This window comes from Arachis ipaensis, chromosome B6 (genome assembly GCF_059453495.1).
Source record: "Arachis ipaensis isolate K30076 ecotype BB chromosome B6, ASM5945349v1, whole genome shotgun sequence".
In the NCBI taxonomy this organism is placed as follows: domain Eukaryota; kingdom Viridiplantae; phylum Streptophyta; class Magnoliopsida; order Fabales; family Fabaceae; genus Arachis; species Arachis ipaensis.
Genome location: NC_142441.1, coordinates 12,338,365 through 12,365,666, shown reverse-complemented (window position 1 = coordinate 12,365,666; position 27,302 = coordinate 12,338,365). Strand labels below are relative to the sequence as shown.

Here is a 27,302-nt window from a genome sequence, read left to right as displayed (position 1 = left end):
AAATCACGCTGACCAAAAAATAAATAAACAAATATTAGTTTTTGTTTTATCATGAAATTATTAAATTAGTTAAACGTGCATAAATTTTTCGCTCTTCTAAGGTGCACTAGTCTTACCCGCCCTTTATTTTACTGGGAACTACAGAAATAGAAATAGAAATTACAAACTAAAATTGGTCACAGCAGATTCCTACCAAGACAAGACAGCAGTCATCGGCGTTCAACGTTCACCAACCCCCTCCATATTGCTTCCAACGACCATCTATTCAGATTTCAGAATAAATTGATTGTATCAACTTCTTCATCATCATAATCATCATCGTCACTGCTACATGGCTAGGAAGAAGATCAGAGAGTACCAATCCAAGAGGCTCCTCAAGGATCACCTAAGCCGACTCGCTTCCATTAACCTCGAAATTCAATCTGCTCAGGTAACCTCAATTTCCTTTTCTTTCCTTTCCTTTCATCTCTTTCTCACTCAATCACTCACTCTCATCGCATCCATATAGGTGACTGAGTCCACGGACTTCACTGAGTTGACTAACCAACACCCATGGCTTTCCTCTACAAAATTGGTGGTCAAGCCTGACATGCTCTTCGGCAAGCGCGGTAAGAGTGGCCTCGTCGCTCTCAATTTGGACATTGCTCAAGTCGCCGATTTTGTCAAAGCACGCCTCGGCGTTGAGGTTGACATCGCTGGTTGCAAGGCACCTATCACCACTTTCATTGTTGAACCCTTTGTTCCACACGATCAAGAATTCTATCTCTCCATTGTTTCCGAACGCCTCGGCTCTGCCATCAGCTTCTCTGATTCTGGCGGCATCGAAATTGAGGAGAACTGGGATAAGGTACTGCTCAGTACCCTCTTCTACACTTGAATTCTGAATTGCTCTTTCATTATCCTCATATATTTCTGATACTTATTGTATGTATATAGGTTAAGACTATATTCCTTCCAACAGAGAAACCTATGACTCCGGAGGCCTGTGCGCCGCTGATTGCTACACTTCCTTTGGAGGTCAGTGTTTCAATTAGCACTTATGGGAATTTTGTAGCATGTTAACTATTCATAGAAATAAAAATTATATTTGTATTATGCAACGCATGTTTGCAAATGCTTATTCTGCTTCTAATTCTCAGATTCGGGGCACAATTGGCAAATTCATAATCGGTGTGTTTGCTGTCTTTCAAGGTATGCAATTTACAAGCTAGAAAAACTAGTCAATTTGCATGTTACTTTACTCATCAATAATGCATATCATGGTTGTTTATTTAAATATAATTTTCAGGTCTAGCTCTAACGTTTTTCCCTCCCAATTCTCCTTTTCTTAGACTTGGACTTCAGTTTCCTAGAGATGAATCCATTTACACTGGTGAATGACAAGCCATATCCACTGGATATGAGAGGGGAATTGGATGACACTGCTGCATTCAAGAACTTCAACAAGTATAGTCCTTTGAATTTGATATTGATGTTTGAAATATTTTAATTTTGAATTCAAAGCAAATAAGGCAATTCATTAAAACAACTGGCTGTTTCCAATATATATTCTTGTTCATTCAGGTGGGGTAATATAGAGTTTCCATTGCCTTTTGGAAGAGTTCTGAGCCCCACAGAAAGCTTCATTCATTCCTTGGATGAGAAGGTACTTCGATTTATCTGCATAGTTAATATAATATCAACATAGGCAAATCATATGTAAGAGGGAATGAAGGTTTCTAATTTTGTAAGCCTCTGCACCACAACAAGAAACTCTCGCAGCACCTAGGAATCCTTTCACAAACCTCATCTGGATGTTAAAGGAGATGACTTGACGACTTGACTGTCTCTGCAGATCACTATTCCCAAATATGGTTGCTAGAGTTTATAATTTGCTGAAAACTAGCCTTTCATGCTTGTTTCAGAATCTGAAGTTTTTAACATGTTCAGGTGTTTTTTTTTTTTTTTCTTTTTGACTCAAAAAGCTCAACCAATTGTTTGATCAACAAGACATTTGACCATAAATACTTAAATTACTTATCGACCTCTCTTGTCAGTTTAGTGTACATGTTAGTTGCAGCATTTCATTTAGATCTAGAACCTTGATGTCTTACACCTTACACTTCCCTTATTTTTATCGTAGCCTTTTTTCAGAAGTTACTTCTCTGTTTCAATTCTTTTTGGCAGACAAGTGCATCTTTGAAGTTTACTATATTGAACCCAAAAGGACGCATTTGGACAATGGTAGCTGGAGGCGGTGCAAGTGTTATATATGCCGATACTGTAATTTGCAATTTTTGTGGATTTATCTCAATTTGGCTGCAAAATTTGAACAAAGGCAACCTAAAACAGTTATTTTAACAGGTTTACTCTTAGTAGTTATTTTGGGGACTAATATACTCTTTATTTACTAGGTTGGAGATTTAGGTTACGCATCAGAGCTTGGAAACTATGCTGAGTATAGTGGAGCTCCAAATGAGGAGGAGGTGTTACAGTATGCAAGAGTTGTAATTGATGTAAATATCATAATTCAATAGATTTCTTTTGACTGTGGCTTAAGTTTGGTGAATTTATATGTTGGGATCGACAATGACTTAACCTCTAAAAGTTGTGTTCTTGACTGTGTTGGGTTCTTTTTACTGTTGCAGTGTGCCACTGCTGAGCCCGATGGCCGTAAGAGAGCCCTTCTTATTGGAGGTGGCATTGCAAACTTCACTGATGTTGCCGCCACGTTTAGTGGGATTATTCGAGCCCTAAAAGAGAAGGTATGTTGTTGGTATGTGTATCCTTACTCCGCTTCAAGCTGTTATTTTAGAGTTATAAATTGGTGTTGCCATGACTCTTCAGGAAACAAAGCTTAAAGCTGCAAGAATGCACATTTATGTCAGAAGAGGAGGTCCAAATTATCAGGCTGGTTTAGCGAAGATGCGTGCACTGGGGGAGGAACTGGGACTACCGATTCAGGTAGGAACGCAACAATCTTTCCATAAATCTTGCATTATGATTTGATGAAAACGTAAATTACAGGATACAGTCTAGCACAGACAGTCCCTCATTTTCTTATAAGTTTTGAACTAAAAAGCTTGTTTGGAAACCATTTAAGATGAGAAAAGAGTTCTATTTTTTTTAAAAAAAGAATCCATTTCTATTTGAAACTCAATTCCATGATTTGAAATGACTATAATATATTTATAGAATAGAATTCAAGTTTGAAGAGTATGAGAGTTGATTTGGAAATCATACCCATTTTGGTCTGATTTACAAATGAAGAAAAAATGAGAATTGGAATTCTCAAAAGAATTCAAATAATTCATTTTTAGTTGTTCCAAAGCTAGAAAAATAATTCAACTCTTGAGTGAATTCTAATTCTTAGCATTCCAAACAAGCTTATGAAAACGTATATTATAGGATAGAATGGATTGCCAACAAAGTACAAAGCTTCTTCCTGTCCTTTGTTGTGTGTGTGTGATTGTAGTAGTGTTTTGGTTTCAGGTTTATGGACCAGAGGCTACAATGACTGGCATATGTAAACAGGCTATTGATTGCATAATGTCTGAAGCATAAAGCAGATACGTTTTGTCACCAAAAGCCAATATCAATGTGTTTCATTATTGAAACAAATTTGGTGGTATTTTGATGAATTTAAGTTTGTTTCGAAGAATAAATAAGATTGAAGAAAAGAGAAGATAATCAATAGATGGTGCAAGCCTGAAATTGTACTCTCCTTAAAAGTAATCTGTGAAAAGAAAATTGTAAAATTTTGTGTTGATATGATGGAGAGTCGTGCACAGATATGCTTAGTTGATTTTACTTTCTCCTTATGACCAACCATACCACTAATTAAAAATAATGGTCCCGGCGGGGCTCGAACCCGCGACCTTCGGCTCATAAGACCAACGCTCTAACCAACTGAGCTACGGGACCAATTTACTAATAAATTTAAATTTTATTTATTTATCAAATCTTCAGGAATTTCAAACCTTACTTTACCTTCATTTTAGGACACAAATTTAAAATTACCATTAGTAATGCTACACATCCAAGTCTTCTTATGAACGAAGTACAATCAAGTTAAATAATAACATTTAGAATAATATTAGTTATAACTGATTTTTGTAAACGATAAACTTGGTTAACAAAAAAATTTGAATGCGTAGTATTATTCTAAAAAGAATAAGCATTTATGATTTCAATTGACCTTATGTTCACATTAACAAATTAGAAATGGAAAAACAGGTGAGCTAGGCATCTAAATTTGTTTTACCGAGTTAATAGTCAAAATTATCCCTAAAAGATACCTCGATCTCTATTTTCGTCCCCGAAAGATAAAATTAATCAAAAGCGTCTCCGAAAATTACTGACGTTGATCGAGTTTGTCCTTCCGTCATCTCAGTTGCTGAGGTGTGTAACGTTTTCTGAGTTGGAATGTTAAGTTCCAGCGTGGCACACTCCAGCATGGCTAACGTTAATGCTGAGCAGATATGTTTGTTTATTTAGCTCAAATTAGTCCTAATGTTACAACCCTAATCTAACCCCAATCGGAAGCATAAATGTGCGTGATTCTCGTAGTAGATGACCATGTATGTTTGTTCAGTCGCTGTTATGATGAGTGAAAGTCGCAGCGGTGACTTGCCGTCTCAGTCTATTGGTAGCCATGGTTCCAACTCTTCTATGCGACGGAGGAGGAATATCAAGGACCAGACATGCTTTTGCGGGTTGAAGACAACGATCAAGAAATCTGGTACAAGAGAGAATCCAGATAGGTTGTTCCACACTTGTGCAAGACACCTGGTGAGTTAGGATAAATTAATTTTGTTTTCCATTTTCCTATGTCTATTTTTGTCGGACAGTTGAAATTGATTTTTTTTTAAATATTCAGAAGGGAAGCCACTGCAACTTCTTTAGGTGGGTTGATGATGATGGGTATGCAGCAGAGACAGAAACTGATGCAGAGGTTGGTGGTGACTATGATGAATGAAGATTGAATATGTCATGGAGATTGGGTAGCTTGGAGGGTGAAGTTAAAGCAATGAAGATGCTAATAATGTACATCTCAGCTGTAATTATTGTGGCTACTGTCATTTGTGCATCACTTTTGTTCACATCAATCTCCAAATAAAGCTACAGATGGAGTGTTATGTTGTTGTGCTTTAGAGGTGTTGTTAGAGCTTTGAGATTGAACTATTTGATATGTAATGATGATGTGACTTATGAATGAGAAGGCAACTTTAAGAGTTGAGAGGATAATCTGGTACCATCAGCTGAGGCCTTCGAGGATTGAGATCATGCTTTTGGATGGGATGGTAGCTTGGTGGGTTGAGAGTGATGTTTCTTGGTTTGGAATAGCTTATTTCTTTTCCACATCTTCTTCCTTCCATCAACTAGAAATGACTCTGAAACACCATGCTCGAAATATAGGTTGATCAAATTGAAGTTCCTCCTGCAATCCTTGACCATTGCAATCAAATCATGATCTGTGGCCAGCCTCCTCAGCTCAGATTCAAGGGAAACTCCTGGAGATTTCCACTAACATTCCCTAGCCTCAACATATCCCAGTTCCTTAAAGTAACCCTTCACAAAAAATACATCAGGTGTGTCACTGTCAACTCCCATTAACACCTCTATGTGATCGGACTCATAGTACAGATTTTCACCCTCGTCCTTCTAAAATTTTTCACGATGGTGAAATACAAATATTATAGGAGGACCCTCCATCTACAAAAGCAAAAATAAAAAAAAATTTAATCAACATCAAAATATGAAACAACTTCAGACTAACAACTGCATGTAAACACACAGCAAATAACATACTCATAATCATCACAAACCCTCGACTAAGACCAACACCAAAATAACTCACGGCATAATAACCACGAAATCCGTAACAGCAACCGCATACAAAACATGTTCTTCCTAATATCATAGCTTGTCTAGCAACGTCAACTCCAAACCCTAGTCTAACAAAATGGTTCTTAGAACTGTGTCAACATAAACCAACACATACCAACACTGCAAAATCAACAAAAACGGTCAAAAAAATTAAATCTTACCCTGTGGCAGTTACTGTTTCTTCCTCCAACAGCGTAAGTTCTCCGCGAGCTCCTCCAACTTTCCACTGTAGTAGCGCCAACTCTTCCACAAATGTCGATACGCATACAGCTCATCAAATACACAAGGAGGTTCTGATCATAGGCAAGTGTCTCACGGCAGAGAGTCACATAGTAGAGAGGAGACAAGGGGTTTTTGGAGCGAAAGTAGAAGAGGGTTGTTATGAGAGCAGGTGATGGGAGAAATGTTTGAAAATCTCATTCTAGACCATAATTGACGTCGTTCCATAGTTTTGAGGGTGGAGGATTGACACTACGTCGTTTTGGTCTATGCCACGCTGGAACTTAACGTTCTAACTCAGCAAACGTTACACACCTCAGCAACTGAGATGACGGAAGGACGAACTTGATCAACATCGATAACTTTCGAATACGCTTTTAATTAATTTTATCTTTTGGAGACGAAAATAGAAATCGAAATATTTTTTAAGGATGATTTTGACTATTAACTCTTGTTTTACCTTTATTAAATTTATCTCATAAAATGTTATTTTAACAGTGAAAAACTTCTTTAATAAACGAATTGGAAAATAATTTTTTCCTTAGTTAGCTGTGTGCATTTTAGCTTAAATGCGATAGCTATGATGTAAGGAAGAAAAGTAATCAATCACTATATTTTATTATTTTTAGTGAAAATGGGTAAGGTTTGGTTTAGTAAAGTATTTTAAAGTGATGTTTTTTTTTTTTAAGTAAAATACAAAATGTCCAAAAAGGCAAAATACAAAATTTTGCAAGTAATATATTATTTTTTAAAAAAAGAAAAGAAATTTTAAAAGATAAATTGTCTATTAAAAAAAACATTACATATATTTTTTATTTAAATACAAAATTAATTTTTAAATAAATATTTAAAAAGTCAGTGCAAACTAAACCATACACCACTAACTTTTTAGAATATTATTGTTTAAAATTTTAAAGTTTTATAATTTATAACATCAATTATAAAATATCAATTGCGGGGATAGCTCAGTTGGGAGAGCGTCAGACTGAAGATCTGAAGGTCGCGTGTTCGATCCACGCTCACTGCATTTTTAATCTTTTTTAACCCTTTTCACATCGTTCCACCTTTTCCAGAATACGTGTCATAACTAAGCTACGACATGTGCCATTGTGAACTATAGAAGGTGTGGGAAGAAGGGTCTACTGCCAAACCTGAATCCTCTTCTTAGAACTCAGTTAGGCTCAGAAGGTGGTGTGGTCTCCATACTCTCTGGTCAACACGTTTAAAGGTTCTATCTAGTTAAGGTTGGTGTGTTTCAACTTCTTTCATGTTTCTCACAACTCATGCAACCATCTAGCTTACACTTTAAACTCTTTAGTTATGATTTTTTACTTCCCCTTTTTTTTCCCATTTATTTGATAAAAGTTGTGCTGATTCACTGATTGAAGTGAATCTTGCTCTTGCTTGAGTTGTTTGTACATCTTAGTTATTTGCTACGACTCTTATTGCAGCCGATTTTCTCCATCAACCATTTTTTGTTTGATTTTATGTCCCGTAAAGAAATTAAATAAACTGTAAAAAATTTTCAGATATCTCGTGATTTTTTCTCTGGTTGTATGCTTATTTTGGATTTGATCAAGTGATTTAGTCGGTGTTCCAGTTGTACCAATATATTATAATTTGTATACCGTTTTTGTCTTTCTTTTTTTTTTTTTTCCTTTTAATAAAAAAATGATTAGAAAAACTTTTTTATTTCTCGGATGTGAAGAACTTATCTTCATGCTGTTATTCTTTGAACCAACATCTCTATATGACTATATTCTTCTGCTACAGTGACGACTTTATTTTTATATTTATTCCGGAATGGAATATAGCATATAGAGCTTGTTCCCTCGGCATGTTTACCCAGTTATATCCTAAACAAGCTTGTATCATGTTGTGTTCTGTGCCCTTTATTCAGATTTTGAACATGACACCCCTGCTTTAACGCTTTTTAATCTTTTTATTCCGAGACTCAACAAAAATGTTTAGCATGAAGCATATGCTATATGTTTAATTGTGTTCTTTTTCTTTCTTGTAGCTTGGGGCTTTTGGATCATGGATACCTTCCTCTTCACTTCTGAGTCAGTGAATGAGGGTCACCCTGATAAGCTTTGTGACCAGATTTCTGATGCAGTCCTTGATGCCTGCCTAGAGCAAGATCCAGAAAGCAAGGTTGCCTGTGAGACCTGCACAAAGACCAACTTGGTCATGGTCTTTGGAGAGATTACCACCAAAGCCAATGTGGACTATGAGAAGATTGTTCGCGACACGTGCCGCGGTATAGGCTTTGTGTCCGATGATGTTGGCCTTGATGCAGACAATTGCAATGTATTGGTTTACCTGGAGCAGCAAAGCCCTGATATTGCACAGGGTGTCCATGGCAACCTCACAAAGCGGCCGGAGGAGATTGGTGCAGGTGATCAGGGTCACATGTTTGGCTATGCCACGGACGAGACACCAGAATTTATGCCTCTCAGTCATGTACTCGCTACCCAGCTCGGTGCTCGCCTCACCGAGGTGCGCAAGAATGGGACCTGCACTTGGTTGAGACCTGATGGGAAAACACAAGTTACTGTGGAATACTACAATGACAATGGCGCAATGGTCCCGGTCCGTGTCCACACTGTTCTGATTTCCACGCAGCATGATGAAACTGTTACCAATGATGAAATTGCTGCTGACCTCAAAGAGCATGTAATTAAGCATGTGATACCTGAGAAGTACTTGGATGAGAAGACCATTTTCCATCTCAACCCGTCTGGCCGGTTCGTGATTGGCGGCCCGCATGGTGATGCCGGCCTCACTGGGCGCAAAATCATTGTCGACACATATGGTGGTTGGGGAGCACATGGTGGCGGTGCCTTCTCTGGGAAGGACCCCACCAAGGTGGATAGGAGTGGAGCCTATATTGCTAGACAGGCTGCAAAGAGTATTGTGGCCAGTGGAATTGCAAGAAGGTGCATTGTGCAAATTTCATATGCAATTGGTGTTCCTGACCCATTATCTGTGTTTATTGACACTTATGGGACAGGGAAGGTTCCAGACAGGGAGATTCTGAAGATTGTGAAGGAGAACTTTGACTTTAGGCCTGGAATGATTTCCAATGATTTGGACCTCAAGAGGGGTGGGAATGGCAGGTTCTTGAAGACTGCTGCTTATGGACATTTTGGAAGAGATGACCCTGATTTCACATGGGAGATTGTGAAGCCTCTCCACTGGGAGAAGCCCCAAGAATAAATAAGCTTGTGTTACCAATACAGTGATATCATTAGCTGCTTGGTTTGTTTTCCCTTTGCGATAGTCAAAGTATATCCACTGGTTCTTACTTCTTTTCTACATATATGAGAATTGAGCTGAGTAATTTCTAGTAAGTAGAAACTAAGAGCTGTTAAATATTTTATGTTTTGAGTGTGAAATATTAATGTGTTTTGTGTCTAAGTTACTTGTTCAGACTTACTGCCGATAGACTTGGGCAACTGAAGAAGGGTCTCCAATGATTTGACCTAAAAAATTCTCTACCAAGGGACTTGCCCAAAATCATAAACTGATCTTTCTTTTTATCTTTATTTGGCTTAGGATAAATTGATCTTTTCTCAACAGCATGGAAGAAATATTGGAAAGATAACCATTTATGTACACACCCCCAATATCTTGGGTTCATAATCTTCTTTTCCATTACAACCCACTTTCCCTTCATACACAAACATCTATCTATTCTACAAACAAAAGGAGACCAACAAAAAAGATAAATTAAATTTAAAAAATAAGGGAAAATAATCAAAATAAATATATACCGACCCCTCTGCATTGCCCATCATAGGAAGCAAATCCAAGGATCTAAAGGGTTAAAACTCTCCAAGCGAAAAAAAAAAAGAACCTACCACTTTACGCATCCCATCCCAATAACCAACCACACATCCTCTGAAAGAACCTTGTGTTTTTTCAGTCATGTCTGCTGTTACACTTTCTCTGCTCCCTTTTATCTAGAACCTTGAATCTCACTCTTGTCTGTGTCAGAATAATCCTTTTGGGAATCAATATCACCACTTTCCCCTCGGTTTCTTCTGTTCCTCCGGTCCTGGACATTATCCAAACGACGCATGGCATCAAACAATGTGTCACCAATAGCATCTCTTAATAAAACCATCAAAAGTACAACCTTTAACTACTTTATTGATCCAATACACTTTCCTAGCACATGTTACAATGAATAATACTTGACCAGTTTCATGACTCCTTAACAGGCCACACTCTAGGCTGGCTTGGCAGTAGGCACAAAAAACTAGCAAGCTTTTGACTAGTTTTAACTTAATAAGGGGAAAATAAGCAGGAATGAGAAAATTCATGGAAATAGAGGGAACCAGTAAGTTGACGACAAACTACTGAGGAAAAAGATTTAAAAATAAAAAAACAAAAGACTAGGGAATTTAATAATGACTCATGACAACTGGGAGTGGGAAAACGAACCTCTCTTGCTAAAGGGTATTCTTCTGACTCCAGCATACGCACAACTTGGCTCATCTTGGGCCTTTTCTCAGAATCTGGATCCAAGCATCTTAAAGCAGTTAAGAGTGCCCGTTTTAAAGCTCTGATTGATGGTTTTGTCTCAATGTTTGGATCCATCACTTCTTCTGATCTCCTGTTTCCAACCATCATCTTCAGCCAATCAACCAGATTCACCTGAAAACCGTTGCAGTTTCATGGGATTAGTCAGTCAAAATTCTCAACCATGGGTAAATATAGAAATAAGTATACAGAAGCACATGAAATATTCTTGTTAATAATCAAGAAATTAGTTAAACTGGATGGATCATGAACTCTCAAATTTTATCCAAATTCATAGGGACACCAACAGTGTATCATGTTGGGAGTGTAAATTTTCAAGCTTGTGATAAGGTTTAAGGGGAAGGGTAACAAATCTTGCTGTTATTTTTATAGCAGAGTTCTAAATAATAATAGCAGTAGTAGTAGAACACCAGCAACAATTATGAAGAACATGCAAACAATATAATTAGTATCGCCTTTTCAGAATGTTCGTGCTATTGGTGTTTACTCTTTCTGCAGGGATCCACTAAGAAGTAAAGATTCACCCACTCCTATTTCTGTTCTAACAAGCAATCAACTAATCTTCAATCCTAATGTCCCAATGATTGGCTTTTGTTTTCACAATAGAAAATAATTAGAGACCATACATCAGTCATTCGGCGGGTCAGCATGGATCAGACAACCAAAAACAGAACGCTACAAGCTATGTTTTTCATATCCGTCAAGTTTTACCCGTCAAGTTGGCAGACAGAGGGCATAAGTGTTATATATCAGAATTAACAGCATATATACAACACAATTGTTTATGTTCCAAATTATCGTCATTCTCCATGGATCAAACTTACAGCTAAACCGTTCAGGATTATTTAGTACATTGGTGAAAACAAACACACATATCAAGCTGTGTTTAGTGCCCAAAATAGAAAGTTACTCACTTCATGTGTTGGGCGTCCATAGTCTACTGGATCTCTTCCGGTAATTGCTTCCAGTAGCAAAACACCAAAGCTATAAACATCACTCTTTTCATTAAGAAGGCCAGTATTTGCATATTCAGGAGCCACATACCTGTGAAATATTTAGAGCAAAAGCAAATATAAGAACATATTTTTCCTCTTAAAAGGTTTATCAATAATGAACACTTGAAAGTTTCCATTAAATAGGACAGCAAAAGTACTAACCCAAAGGTTCCCATAACTCGTGTTGTGACATGACTCTTTCCAGCACCCAATAACTTTGCCAGGCCAAAATCAGAAACCTTGGCATTGAAATCATCATCAATTAATATATTACTTGACTTTATATCTCGGTGTACCACCTTTGGCTCAATTGCTTCATGCAAATATGCAAGCCTGAAACAAGTATAGATGTGTTTAGTTTAGTGTTTGGAAAACTTCAATTTTTTATTTTACTATTTTCTTTTGCTCTGAGAGCAGACGTGATATTACACTTCTTACCGTTGGACTATTAGTTGAGAAATTTTTTTTTCCCAACCCTATCCTTTATTCTCTTCTTTACAGGGAGGCACAAAGAACAATTCACCGTACAAACTATTAATCCCACTATAAAGGGTAAATTAAATAAAAAAAATAATCATAAAGTAATAAAGAGTTATAAGTATGAATTTTATTTTTTTGTTTGGCTTTGTAAAATTTGTCATTGTAATTTGTACTATTTATTATTACAATTTTTTTATAATATGAATTATTGCTCTTATTAGAAGGATGAATTAACTAAAAAATTAATTATAAGTAATAATAGAATCGTAATTAGTGAAAAATTATAGCCCAAATAAGACTATCAAGAGTACTAGAAAAAGAGTATGATGTAAAACAAATATTGAAAAAATGCAAAACTAACATTCTTATGTATATATCTAAAATAAAATGATAGGATAATATAAAAAAGTTATTTAAATTTATGTCTCTTTCAGTAATTTTTTATCCAAAAATGATTTTAAATAGTGTAATCCACACAATATTTATTTTACTATAATTCATTTGAATATAAAAATTGTTACACATAAATCACATTAACACTAATTTACTTATCATCAAAATCAAGTTCACATGCAAACTTCCGTGTGTAAACTTTAATCCAAACACACAAGCAACTAAGAATGCTAGATGCATAGATGCAGAGACTCACGCTTTGGCCGTGCCAAGGAGAATCTTGATACGCGCTTCCCAGGTAAGATATCCATGGTGACGCATACCTCCATGAAGCCATTGCTCCAAGTTTCCATTATTCACATACTCATAGACTAACATCCTGAAAATATACCATATTATATACTCAGCGAATCCGGGACTGAACTCGCCATCATGTAGCAGGTTCTAATATATAATCTTTTGTTCATCTAGATGGAAATTTGAGATCATATATGTTGTTACAGAACTGTTTTGTAAATGAGAATTGAGGTACCTGTGAGTCCCTTCAATGCAGTACCCCAAAAGGCGAACCAAGTTTTTGTGCCGGACATGTCCAATGGCTTCAACTTCCACTCTAAATTCTTTCTCAGCTTGACCACTGTAAAAAAGAAACTTAGGAGTTAAACTCCAACATAACTGAGAGGAACAATAACAAAGCAAGTAAAGTATCTACCATGGACATTGTATTGGAACTCACATGTTGTTGAGTATCTTTTTAACTGCCACCGGTGTCCCGTTGATCAACTGTCCACGGTAAACAACTCCATAACCACCTTCACCGATGACATTGTCTTTGGAAAAACGGTTCGTAGCAAGTTCAAGATCCCTCAAGGTAAACCAGTGACCCCAGCCCAAGTGAGAGAACTCTGGGAGGCCAGACAGAGGCGAAGGAGCTGTTATAGGGTAAGAAGAAGAGTGGTTGTGCACCGCAACCGTGCCGAAGCTACCATCTTCTCCAGAAAGTGACCCACCTCCATCTTTCTCTATGGGATGAAATGAGCCTAATTGGCTGCTACTACCCCCATTATTCTTCATCTTCCCCACACCTAAATGAACCATGACCTTGTCTGATTCTTTGTCGTCGGTTTTGTCATGAATGGTAAGAAGTATTCCATCATGGGAAGCAAACCCATTCGGTGATACTTGCTCAACCCGCACTTCCTTGATTTCCTTTGAGACAGTTGGTATCTGACTAACAGGAATGTTCTTATCATTGGATTTTCTAGATTTCTTCCTTGAGGTAAGACACAGTGAGAGCAAGGAGAGGATCATAATAATAGACAATCCAACCACAACTCCAACTATTTCCCAAACCTTGAGGCCAAGAAATGGAGTTTTCTTGGATAATTCAGCATTAAGATTACCACCCATCTCCTGTCAGGCCTTGTCGATACCTAAAAGAAAGTAATAACCAAAGAATTACATAACCGGACATTTCATCAAACACATGGTCAGCACAAACATAAGATTAAAAACAGAATTCCACCAACACCCTATAAGGGTATAAAGCATAAACCAGTAAGAGTGTTACTCATGATACCTTATCTAGAAAGGCCAGACAGAAGTCATTCAGAAGGAGAACACTCGGAACCCAGATCTCAGAACAAACCCCATGACAAGTTAGCTGGGTGAAAAAGTGAAAAGCAAAGATCTTTAGCCCGAATCTAGTGAGGTGTGAGAAAAAGCAAGCTATATAGAAGTAGTAGGTGAAGGGTGAAAAATCCAAGTGGGAATTAAGGGAAATGTGTGTGTGATTGCAATTCGCAAATCTAAGATGAGATGGAGCTATCCGAAAGGGAGAAAGAGAGAAAGGTGATGAGAGTAGTAAGATGGAAATGCGCGTGAAGGGTGAGAGAGGAAGGGATGGAGTTATCAGTGGTAGGTGATGGACTCTTACAATTCAATTCAGAATCAGAACTCACATTGCATATTTATATGTCTTTGCTTGTGTTTGGCAAATAACATAATCATTCTTGGGATTTTCCTAATCATCATCTATCAACGTGGCTCATTCTCCTTAATTAATTCCAAAGTTAATATTGAAAGTGATTCCTGAAGTTGTAGTCCAACTTAATGTCATCTTTAAACTTAAAATTGTTTTAAATTTGTCTCTTAATTTAACAATTGTTATTTTTAAAATTTTTTCAATGGCAAAATAATGACATTGTTGAATGGAGGTTTGAAAAATAGTCATTTTTATTTTTAAGTTCAAATAGAACATAAACTACATTTTTGAGAGTATTTTAAAGAATTTTAACTCTAATATATTAAAATCCTTCAAAATACCTTAAACGATGTAGTTTATATTCTATTTTGATGTCAAAAATAAAACATTATCCAGCATGACTTTCAATGTAATTTTCATTATTTTGTCCTCACTCAAAAAGTATATCAGAATGACCGTTATTAAGTTGAAGGACAAAAATAATTTTAAGTTTAGAGATAACATTGAGACTTAACTACAAATTTAATGACCACTTTAAATATTAATTTAGTAGTTAGTTTTCTCATTTTTATTAAATAAATATTAAAAATTTAAAATTTATTTTATGTATATAATAATTTATTAATCAATAATAAATCTTTTAATCAGAACTTAAATTTATAGTGAAATTAATTATTGATTTATCAAATTAAAAGATGTTATTGAAAGAAAAATATAGTGTTATTATTTTATGTTTAAATATGCTCTAGCATGTGTTTAGATTTCTTTAATTTTTGAATGCTTGCCATGATGTACTATGGACAAAAGTTATTAAGAAGAGGTTATATATGATTATTAAAAACGTTATTTACATATTAAAATTAGTTATTATATATTTATTTATAAATAAATAAATATATATATAATTTAATTTATTTTTAATATATATTTTATATTTTAATATGTATTATATTTCAATAATTAATTTTAATAGTTGATTTTGAATTTTGATATTTCTTTAATATAATTATATAATCAATTTAATTTGCTTTTAGATATTTGTCACGGCTATAAGTACGAAAGATAGTTCACGGGCCACCAATATATAAATTGCATATATCTTAATTTTAGAAAGGTAAGTAGTTTCTTTTTCAAAGAATAAAATTAAAGACAAAAAGAATTAAAAAAAAAAACCTTGGCAATAACGCTTGATGATTTAAAATTCTTTATTTCATTCATTAAACAATGTTTTCCCCTTGAGAACGTGAAACCAATCATCAAACTATCAGGTGCCAAATGACTGAATCTAAAACAACATCACATGAGACACATAATTAACTGGAGGGTCATACGCGTATAGTTTGCCATAATTAATTTCACGCAAACCACGTATCAATAATTCAATTTGATCTTTTACATTAGCAAATCTTTAACTCTATCGTTCATATTCCACTATATGAAGCGTGTGAAGATATTTATCCTAATAACATTCCCTGATAAGACAGTACAGATGGTATATCTGACCATTCTTTCCTCAAAGGAATTTCTTTGATAAAATGTAAAATTAGATAAAAAGTTAATAGTATAACGTAAATTTAAAAAAAAAATATATATATATATATATATATATATATATATATATATATAATATTTTTCATTTTTTACTGAAAAACTTTTTCCATCTATCGTAGCAACTCATTCTTCGATCATTTTTCAACATCAGGAACCAAGAGAATAATACTTTTTGAAAACTCAAATTTTCATGTTCCACTTATCGTTTTTAGATTTTAAAATACCTCGTGTTTTCTAAGTTTTTCAATTGTCATGTCTCATAAATATTCATCTTTCTCGATCATCCTTAGCATCTAATCTCAGTTCTAAAACATAGATGTTTGAGGGACCACCATTAATTTTTGGATGCGTAATGCGTTTGACCAATTATTAGCTTTCAAGTCGAGTGCGCATTCTCCCTTAGATGCCTCAAGGAATCGGATGATTGACCTTTACAAATTCATGCCAGCTATAATACTATAGGAAGTGATTCACATACATGTAACTGAAATAAAAATTCAAGTGCAGTTTATTTTATATAAAGTTAATTAATTTTATATAAAATTAATAATTAGGAATTGTTAAATGATAATTTAGTCAAATATATTAAATTATTTAATGATTTTTAACTATTAATTTTACATAAAATTAATTTTACTTGAATTTTTACCATAAAAAATATTTATTTTTTAATTGTTTTAAACTTCTAATTATTAATTTTAACTATATATATATTTTATAATTAAAATTAAACATAAATACATCAATTTTTTTTTTTTAATTTTCTCTAAAGATGTACAGAAGAAGGAAATAATAGACACTGTTATTAACTTATTATGCTCGTGATGCCTTCTCTTTTTAGGGCATACACTGAGAGAAGGCCAAACTTTTCAATTCTAATAATGATGTGCTTACAAACTTATCTGTTTCCAATTGTTAGGCTAAAGGGTAGCCCTTCACCGAAGATGCGGTTCTTTTACATGATGATATCTATCAAGACAAATACACATTATTTCTTTGCATTATAATTTATAAATGATGACTAATATAGATACCCTGACCGTCTGATCTAATTTCCTCGCCTAATCCAACGCATGGAAAGTTTTTACAGACAACAATTTTCCCATACCTGAAAAAAAAAAAATAGACCAATGCTATAAAATAAGTAAAATTTATTGTTTTTGACTAATAATTAGTCAATAATATTTAAAAATATTAACTAAAAAAATAATACTAGACTACTGGACAAAAAATATTAGACGGTTAATTGCAAATATTGATTCATATAAATTAAACTTAAATTATTAATTATTTACATAAAATAATATATTTTTCATGTAATCATTTATTCGTTCTTACGATAACTTTATAGATATGCCTGGTAGATAGATGGAAAAATACTTGCGCATAGATGGCACAAATGAAAAGGTAGAAACGAAATGGTTCGATTGGGCATGACTGTATGAGCTTCATGTGAACTAAACAGTAGTATATATGTATGGATATAGATATATAATTTGGTTGAAAGGTGGAGTAATAAGATCATAAATTATTTCACGCGAAGTGTCTACAGTCCATACTAATTATGTGGTCAATACTCGCGAAGCAACTGCTCGTTCGCCAACTAATATATTATAAAAATATTATTGGTACATATACACTAAAATCCGTCGTTATTATAAATATATGTATTTTTATTTATTTTTAATATATATTTATATTTTAATATGTGTTATGTTTTATTCGATTTAACGACTAATTTTGATAATTAATTTTAATGTATCCATGCATAACATAGTCCAATATATTATAATTATTTAATGTAAGGATTCATTTTAGTATTGATTAAGCAAATTCCAATTTGAACAAAAAGACGGTTATTTAACTGTAACATTCATTATATATTTAAGAAAAAATGTTAAGGAGTTAATTTTTTTAATCAATACCAATTAATCTTTTTAAAATTATTATATTTATCTTAAATTATAAATTTTAAATTATAAAATTTCCAAAAAAATTTAATTTTTAAAAAAATAGCTAATACTAACTAACTAAATTAGTTCTTTCTATATTTTTTTATTTAGACACCACTTATATAAAGACAGTAAAAATAACTTTTTTTTAAGTTATTTATTTAGTTGCAATTAAAAAATATGCTTTAAAAAATGTGAGCTAATAATAAAAAATAGAACAATTCTCTAACAATTTTTTGTTAAAAAAATGAAATTTTAAACAAATTAAAAGATCAGTGCCAAATCTAAAGTAATAATTTTAAGAATATAATAATTTTTTTTAATAATAACCACTTTTAATCTATATCACCAATCAAAAATCTAATACATAACAATCTAGTCAATGAACAAGATCTAACGTCCTTATTTAAGAACGTTTTTACCTTTCGCCTTTTTGTTTAAGAAATAAGTCTATATACTAATTAACCTTTTTAATATGCCATAATTAGCTATTTCTTTAAAGGAAAAGAAGAACTTTGCTTTACATGCAAGAATAGCATACAATACAGTACTCCCATTTACATGTTTAGAGAAATGTTTCTCTGAAATTGTGTTAGCACATACATAGGTTGGAGAAGAGAGAAGACCGGGGGAGGGGGGAGAAAAGAGGGGGGGGGGGGGTAGAAAAAAGGAAAAGTAAAAGTGTGACTAAGGCAATAAAATGTAAATAAACCGTATGGTTATAAAATCTTGAATGATCTAGTTGAGGCACCAACCATGCAAGAAAAGTAAAGAAATAAATGGAAGGTCCTATACCTATACCCTCTAAAGTTTGGCACTAACGAGATATTTCAACATTGCATCATGAGCGCACTGCTACAACTTTTAGGTCAGCCATTATTATTGTTTTTGCAACTTTGCAAATTAAACTTCCATCCGATCCCCACCTCAATCCGAAAGGAAAAATCAATACAAACTATACGATGTGACTGTAACATAAAAATGTAACTTGGCCTGAATTGCAGGGAAAAACAGACACACACACACAATATATATATCTTTCAATTATTCGTTAGCGTCAAATGCAAATTTTGCCTACCGAAAAACAGAAAAATCCTAACCTCCATTAAAAAAAAGAGATCTGCTACACATACAAGTCTTTTTGGCATACAAGAGTTTATACAAGTTAATCCTAACTCAATAAAATTCACTTTTATAATGCAAGAAAGAAGAGGAAGAGTTTTAAATTATACAAAATTTATTAATACACATACACCAAAAATTTTTAAATAATACAATATAAATAACTTGTATGAACTTGTATGTGTAAATAACTTGTATGAGAAGAATAATTCTAAAAAAAATGTGTTTGGGAGGCAAAGTTTTAGAGGCATAGGTAGTTATAATTTGTTTTTTTTTTTTCTTTCAATTGTATTAATTAATTACTGTAGGAATAAATGCATAAATAATATTAGATGCAATAATAAGTATGTAATTATATATATTATACATAAAATAATAAATATTCAGTGATGCTAGAAAGATAATTAGATAATAATATAAAATTATTTTGTTTAATGTAATATAATATCCATAATTATATTCTTAAATTATTATATTTAATATTATATATTTATTTCCCACGGTAATTAATGAATATAAACAAAAGCAAAAAAGCATTATCATTCTCTTTGATTTCTAAATTTTGGTTTTGAAACATTTTTTTATTGTTTTTGTATGTATATATTCTCTGCTTATTAGGTTAATACTTAATAGAATACTAGTTACGTAATCGATTTAAATTGGTCAAGTTTAATTTATATAAATAAGTGTTGAAAATTTGATTTTTATCTTATGTATATAATATATAATGATCTATTAGTTACAGTAAAATTTTTAAATAAAACTTAAATTCGTAATGAATTAGTTTTTAATTTATAAATTAAAAAATACTATAAAAAAATAGCTAGGTATCGATAGTTTACGTAAGTTTAGCACGAAATATGGACAACATTTAAGGACATGAATGCATTAACTTATTCTGCCGGGTAAACTACATAAAATCACGCACATAAGCAGGTAATAATCTAAATTAAATTATCAATATCTTATCAAATAATTATTCACTTGATAAATTTATGGGTGAACGCAAATTGATTAAAAATTATCCAATTGAATTTAATATCTGCAGTTTTTAACTTAACATCTCATTCAATTTGCAAAAGAGATTGGATATTAGATATGTCACAAAATAAAATAATATTTTAAATTATTTATTTTTATTAAAAAATATTAATGAAAATTCATTTTTTTAATCTTTTAAATATATTTATTTTTAAAATATTATTAAATATATGTTTTTTAAATAATAAAAATAAAATAAAACAATATATATAATAATTATTACTTGAAATAAAATATAAAAAAATATTTATCTATTTGTTTATTTATTTTTGCGGATATGCAGATATGCAAATACTAACTTAAAATCTACAATTATTTGATTTGATTAGTGTTAGAAACAAGAGACTGAGAGAGTAATCTGAAAGGTGTATTATTGAGTTGTGGTGAAAAGTACAATATACAAGAGCTATTTATAGGTGCTAAATGAATCAGAGTAATAAAGGCATAGAATCCTATAATTAATATACATAAATATAGACGATACTAATTGATTCTAATTGATGCTAATGATTCTCTAACATCCCCCCTCAAACTCAAGTGGGAGCCAAGGATACCAACTTGAGTTTGGATAACAAAGTCCGGAAACGAGTCGGGTGATGAGCTTTCGTGAAGATATCAGCAGTCTGATCTAGTGTTCCAACAGCAATGAGACGAATAGCATCAATAAGGATACGTTGCCGAACAAAGTGACAATCAAGCTCAATGTGTTTGGTGCGTTCATGAAAGACATCATTATGGCGATCTGAATAGCACTGTGGTTATCACAAAAAACATCAGTAGGGGACGACTGAGGAGCACCCAAATCTTCGAGAAGCAAACGAACCGAGACAACTTCAGCAGTGGTGTCAGCGAGGGCACGGTACTCAGCTTCTGTGCTTGAGCGAGCAGTGAACGTTTGCTTCTTAGCACGCCAAGAAATGAGAGCGTCGCCAAGAAACAAACAGTAACCAGTAGTAGAACGACGATCAGTGGGATCACCAGCCCAATCAGCATCGGAGTAAGCCTGAAGAGACAAAGAGGAATGGGCAGAAAAATAAAGACCATGAAAGAAAGTGCCTTTGATGTAGCGAAGAATGCGTAAAACTGCCGCATAGTGAGTAGTACGAGGAGCTGACAAGAACTGGCTAAGTACATGAACCGGATAGGCGATGTCCGGTCGGGTGACAGTAAAGTAGACCAGACCGCCAACTAACTGTCGATAGAGAGTCGGATTATCCAAAACAGTGCCATCCATAGGGGTAAATCGAACATTAGGCTCAAGAGGAGTAGACTCAGTGCGACTATCTGTAATCCCAGCACGAGCAAGAAGATCTGAAGCATACTTAGCCTGAGAGAGATAGATGCCATCATCGGTGGAGATGACCTCGAGACCAAGAAAATAGCTGAGAGAACCAAGATCTTTCATCTCAAAGGTACGGTGAAGTGAGGCCTTGAGAGCAGAGATACCATCAACATCATCCCCAGTGATTATCATATCATCAACATACAAAAGTAGAAGAACAACCCCACGTTCGCTTTTACGAATGAAGAGCGCATTCTCATGAGGGCTAGAAGTGAAACCAAGACTGCATATGGTAGTGCTGAACTTGTCAAACCATTCACGAGGAGCTTGCTTAAGTCCATAAAGTGCCTTGCGAAGGAGACAAACCTTATCAGAAGGACAAGGATATCCCGGAGGGGGTTTCATATAGACTGTCTTTTTCAAATCCCCATTAAGAAATGCATTCTTCACATCCATTTGACTGAGAGACCATTTTTTAACCGCGGCAATGGCAAAAAGAGCTCGAACAGACGTAAGGCGAGCGATAGGGGCAAAAGTCTCTTCATAATCAATACCATACTCTTGCGTACAACCTTGAGCAACCAAGTGGGCCTTATAACGGTCAATAGAGCCATCAGAGCGAGTCTTGATCTTGTATACCCATCTACTGCCCACAACTTCCTGATCAGAAGGAGGATCAACCAGATCCCAAGTATGTGCTTTTTCAAGTGCCTGTAATTCTTCTTGCATTGTTTGTTGCCAATTTGGGTTTGAGGAGGCTTCTCTGAATGTCTTAGGTTCATGTTGATGAAGAATAGTAGAAAAACAATGGTAATCAAGAAGATGAGGAGGTGGATTCCTTACCCTAGAAGAACGAGCGGGAGGAGGAGGCATGACGGTAGGAGCAGGATCATCGTCCGGTCTGGAATCATCGGGAGATGGAGAAGGCGGAGGAACAGGAGGCTGTGGAGAGTCACTCGAGATAGAACCTGTAGAATCATCACTAGGAAAAAGATCAACATTGGGATTAGTAAACAAAGGTGACTGAGTAGTAGGAATCGACTCAAAGGATGAGAACCGAGAAAACATGTGGTGCTCCCAAAAGACCACATGACGAGATATACGAATACGTTTAGAAAGAGGATCCCAACAACGATAACCCTTGTGTTCAGTGCCATAACCAAGAAAACAACACATACGAGCCCGAGGTTCAAGTTTACTATGTTCATGAGGCTGAAGAAGAACAAAGCATACACAACCGAAAACTCGAAGAGAACTGTAATCTGGGGGGGTATGATAAAGACGCTCAAAGGGAGTAACATTACCAAGAACAGAAGAAGGGAGTCTATTGATAACATGAACAGCAGTAAGAACAGCTTCACCCCAAGTACGCTCAGGACACGAAGAGGAAAGGAGCATTGCACGGACGGAGTCAAGAATGTGACGGTGTTTGCGTTCAGCTCTACCATTTTGTTGAGATGTACCAGGACAAGAAAACTCAGACAGAGTACCCTGTTCTGCAAGAAAGGCTAAGAGTTTGGAATCACGGTATTCCATAGCATTATCACGTCGGAAAACCTTAATGGCCTTGGAAAACTGAGTTTTAATCATAGTAGCAAAGTTGATATAGATCTGAGGTAACTCATGGCGATTAGTCATCAAATAAACCCAAGTAAAACGGGAATAATCATCAATGAAAACGACAAAGTATCGAGCTCCGCCCATAGAGGCAGTGGGAGCGGGGCCCCAAACATCAGAGTGAATGAGATCAAAAGGAGAGCAAGCAATAGACGAATTATTGTGAAAAGATAAAGCAGGTTGTTTGGCAGTTTGGCAAGAAATGCAGTCAAAAGATTCATTCGGAACCTGACCTAAAACACCCTGAGATACAAGAGGACGCAGTTTTCCTAAGGAGGTGTGGGCAAGACGTTGATGCCATAAGTGAAGGGTAGAGGGAGAAGAAGCAGCACAGAGATTTGGTACAGGAGGAATATGAAGACTTTCGAGTTCAAACAACCTTCCGATACGTCCAGTCCCGATGATCTGTCCCGTCCGAGGATCCTGTACACGACAACCAGAAACAGAAAAGGTGACGTTAAAACCCAGATCAACAAGTTGACCAACAGAAATAAGATTGAAGTTTAATTTGGGAATGTAGTAAGTATCAGGAAGATTAAGAGATGACTGAGATATAGAACCCTTGTGTGTTGCATGCAAGAGGGAGCCATTTGCAGTATTGACAGAAGGTCCATTTGTAGTTGCAGACATGGACGAGAAAATATTACGCAACGGAGACATGTGATTAGAGCAACCCGAGTCAAAGTACCATTTAGAAGTACCTGGAGGGCTCGATAAAGCAGCAGGGGTATTACCAGAAACAGAGAGAAGACGCTGTAGAAGAGATGCAATATCAGATAGAGAGACAGTGGTAGGTTCAGTAGTAGCAGCAACAGCAGAAGCAGGCGCAGGACGTGGTGGACGAGTAGGACAGGTAGTAAGCAAATGTCCCGAGAGCTTGCAATAACGGCAGAACAACTGTGAACAATGGTAGCTAATATGCCCTTTCTGGTGGCATGTGCGACATTCAACAGAGGGACAGCTGGAGAACGGGTGCCCGAAACGGTTACAATTTCGACAGAAGGCCCCTTTTCTGTCTGTGGCAGCAAAAACATCTGACTTTTCCATAAAAGTAGTCATAGAGAACAAGGAGAGGAGAGAAAAACTGCAATTTTGGAGCAGAAAATGAGGAAACGGATGGCAAAATCGGAAAGAGCTCACCAAAAAATCTTAGGGAGGGTCCACTTGTCTGCCACGTCAGCGCCACGTCAGCAACTCAAGGACACGTGGCATCACTTGAGAGGAGGGAGATAACCACGCTGGCATCCAGGTGGAGGCGCGGGTCGGGGCGGACCGGGCGGGCACGGGTCGGTGCGGGCGTGCGCGGGTCGGGCAAGGGAGCTGCAGCACGACACGTGGCAACGCGATGATCGTCCGATTGGATCGCGGATCCAACGGCTGCTGAACCTTCTGAAGGAGAAACTCGGGAGGCGGGCAGCAGGATTCCGGCGGCGCGTGACGGCGCGTCCAGAGGCTGATGGCGGCGATCTCGGTGGCGTTGGAAAGCCGATGAAGAGGAGAACACAATGATGCTGGAGGTAACGAACCAAAGCGTCAGAAACAAAGCAAAAATCGAGAGCAAAGAGGCACGGGTGGAAGCTGGAAGGAAGAACAACCTGGTCGTGGCAGCGACTTTCGGCGGCGCGTGGCGGCGCGTCCGGCGGCGGATGGCGGCGGGTCTGGTTGCGTTGTGATCACGGCGACAAGGCGAACAAGATGGTTACGGGGGTGACGAACCAAAGCGTCGAGAAGAGAACGAAAAAAGAGGCCAAAGAACACTGCCGGAAAGGAATAAAAACAATGAGGCTATGAACTAATATTCATTGAAAAAAAAAAGAACCTAAGCTCTTGATACCAAGTTAGAAACAAGAGACTGAAAGAGTAATCTGAAAGGTGTATTATTAAGTTGTGGTGAAAAGTACAATATACAAGAGCTATTTATAGGTGCTAAATGAATCAGAGTAATAAAGGCATAGAATCCTATAATTAATATACATAAATATAGACGATACTAATTGATTCTAATTGATGCTAATGATTCTCTAACAATTAGTGTGCAGATTGAATCCGATAACTTTATAAATCAGATTCAAATAAATACCACAAATATCCAAATTGGATCCATTCATAAACACCCTAGATAAATTTCGATTTGATGAAAGATACTATTATATACAACTTAAACTTTAACGTTACTCTACTAGCTAGTTTAATTTCAATAATGTTAAATAACTATGTTATATATACATAAAAAAATTACTAACAAGTTATTAATTTAGAATATATATATATATATATAAAAATATGTAAAATAATATATTATACATAAATATATAATAACTAATTTGATAATTAATTTTTAATATAATATTATATTTTTTAGAGACTAACAATTTTTTGTATTTTTAGTCATCATTTGATCAGTATAAATATTAAATTGTTTTTAATAAATAAATTTTATTAATTTTTGTGTGTACATTTTAAATAATACGAGTATAAATTGTATTGATTCATGTGTGTAAACTCTGCTAAATATAAATACAAACTATATATTTGTTGTGTATAAAATTTCTGTAAATATAGATGTAAATTATTACTGACAAAAAATAATAATATTTAATTATTTACTGACTATGTAGCATTTGCTCTATTTTTTATGAGAAAGTATAAGGAAATAATATTTTTTTTGAACAACATAAGCAATAGGTTGAAAAAAATTAATTTTAATTTTAAAAATTAAATTTTGAATTAATTAGGTTTAATCATAATTTTGAATCATTTTTTTTATCATTACCGCTCTCTCGAAATTTTGTGCCACCGCCGCTACTGTATCGCGACCCGGGTGCCCCTGCAGCTGCAGTCTCGTTACTTATTTTTTATCAACTAAGTCGAATGTTTATTTTACAATGTATGTGGATGGTTCTTTTCATTCTAAAGAGGATGTTTATTTGGGTATAACATTGGCATTTTACTTGATTTACTTAATTCTGCATGCACATGCTCCGCAGGATGTTCATTTTAGGGTTAAGTACCATTTTAGTCCCTAAGATATATGTCGAAAAATTTTTTCGTCCCAAACCTTTTTTTATACAAAATCATACATAAAATTTAACTTAGTTTTAAAATCGTCATTTTTACCAAAATTTTAATTTTTATTACTAAATTATCTCTAACTAAAAAAATTATAAAATAAAAAAGGAAAGAAAACGGGTTAAAGGGGGGAAGAATCACGCAAGGTATAAGAAAGGAGAAGGGAGGCCGCTGTCGTGGTATTGAGCTCGTCGCCACCGTTGAGCCGCATCGTCGTTGCCGTTCTGAGCTGCTCCGTCATCGCTAGATCCGCCACCGTCGCTGATCGCGAAGAGAGAGAGAGAGAGAGAGAGAGAGAGAGAGAGAGAGAGAGAGAGAGAGAGAGAGAGAGAGAGAGAGAGAGAGAGAGAGAGAGAGAGAGAGAGAGGGGGGGGTGCGCGAGCTGAAGGTAGGAGAGGAGTTTTGCCGCCATCGCTGCTCCTTTTCGCTAGTTCGCCGCATCACCGTGCTCCGTTCGCTGCGTCGCCATGCTCCTCCTCCTCCTCGGATGTCGTCGTTGCTCTGCTCCTCGCCGCTATTTCTCGCCAGTTATTGCTACTCCTCGCCAGTCACCGTTGCTCCTCTCTAGGGTTCCAATTCTACTTCTAATTTGTTGATTTTATTAATTACATTGTTGATTCTACTTTTGTTTCTTTGGTTAATTACATTGTTGATTTGTTGATTTTATTAATTACATTGATTCTAATCCTGATTCTATTGTTGTTGTTGATTGTGATTTTATTTTGATTTCATTGTTGTTCTGCTTTTGTTTCTTCTGATTCTGAATAGAGAAGAAAAATAGGGAAAGAAAATGATTAATTTTATATTTCTTCTGATTATGTCTCTTCTGTTTGTTCTGCTTCTTTGTTGTTGTTTTTCGAAGTTGAGAGAGATGGTGATGGTTTCTCTTTTCTTATTCTCTTCTGCTGTTGCTTCTAGTTGAAATGAATTGTTGTTGTTCTTTTCTTTTTTTGTTTCTACTTCATTGTTGTTGTCCCTGATTCTTTGACGACGAAGAAAATAAAGAAGAAGAGATCTGCTGTGATGGAGAAGAGAAAGAAGAATAAAAATGAGTATGATGATGAAGAAGGATAAGGGTATTTTAGTTCGAAGGATGGTTTTAAAACTTAGCTAAACCTTAGGGACGATTTTGTATGCAAAAAAAGGTTAGGGATGAAAATTTTTTTTGGCCTATACCTTAG

At 35.2% G+C, this 27,302-nt stretch overlaps 4 protein-coding genes and 2 non-coding genes across 6 annotated transcripts; 4 read left to right on the top strand and 2 right to left on the bottom strand.

Moving 5' to 3' along the window:
- The first annotated feature begins 44 nt into the window (after positions 1-44).
- Positions 45-3,747, top strand: ACLA-3 (ATP-citrate lyase A-3). Its single transcript, XM_016350141.3, has 11 exons — positions 45-430; positions 509-847; positions 937-1,017; positions 1,140-1,191; positions 1,332-1,446; positions 1,564-1,645; positions 2,167-2,262; positions 2,394-2,495; positions 2,628-2,744; positions 2,827-2,943; positions 3,472-3,747. Exons 1-11 carry the CDS (start codon positions 332-334, stop codon positions 3,541-3,543), a joined length of 1,272 nt encoding a protein of 423 aa, XP_016205627.1. The 5' UTR covers positions 45-331; the 3' UTR covers positions 3,544-3,747.
- Positions 3,748-3,829: 82 nt separating this feature from the next.
- Positions 3,830-3,903, bottom strand: TRNAI-UAU (transfer RNA isoleucine (anticodon UAU)). Its single transcript has one exon. It is a non-coding gene; the product is annotated as a tRNA-Ile (tRNA).
- Positions 3,904-4,531: 628 nt separating this feature from the next.
- LOC110263162 (uncharacterized) lies at positions 4,532-4,997 on the top strand. The gene is made up of 2 exons (XM_021103978.2): positions 4,532-4,770; positions 4,859-4,997. The coding sequence occupies exons 1-2, from the start codon at positions 4,552-4,554 to the stop codon at positions 4,955-4,957; spliced, it is 318 nt and encodes a 105-aa protein (XP_020959637.1). The 5' UTR covers positions 4,532-4,551; the 3' UTR covers positions 4,958-4,997.
- Positions 4,998-7,041: 2,044 nt separating this feature from the next.
- Positions 7,042-7,114, top strand: TRNAF-GAA (transfer RNA phenylalanine (anticodon GAA)). Its single transcript has one exon. It is a non-coding gene; the product is annotated as a tRNA-Phe (tRNA).
- A 44-nt stretch (positions 7,115-7,158) lies between these two features.
- Positions 7,159-9,507, top strand: LOC107645976 (S-adenosylmethionine synthase 1). Its single transcript, XM_016350143.3, has 2 exons — positions 7,159-7,331; positions 8,108-9,507. Exon 2 carries the CDS (start codon positions 8,125-8,127, stop codon positions 9,304-9,306), a length of 1,182 nt encoding a protein of 393 aa, XP_016205629.1. The 5' UTR covers positions 7,159-7,331; positions 8,108-8,124; the 3' UTR covers positions 9,307-9,507.
- Positions 9,508-9,671: 164 nt separating this feature from the next.
- Positions 9,672-14,596, bottom strand: LOC107645975 (putative receptor-like protein kinase At5g18500). The gene is made up of 8 exons (XM_016350142.3): positions 14,083-14,596; positions 13,240-13,936; positions 13,036-13,140; positions 12,760-12,882; positions 11,793-11,963; positions 11,550-11,679; positions 10,537-10,749; positions 9,672-10,147 (listed from the first exon to the last, which is right to left on the bottom strand). Exons 2-8 carry the CDS (start codon positions 13,911-13,913, stop codon positions 10,049-10,051), a joined length of 1,515 nt encoding a protein of 504 aa, XP_016205628.1. The 5' UTR covers positions 13,914-13,936; positions 14,083-14,596; the 3' UTR covers positions 9,672-10,048.
- Between the last annotated feature and the right edge of the window lie 12,706 nt (positions 14,597-27,302).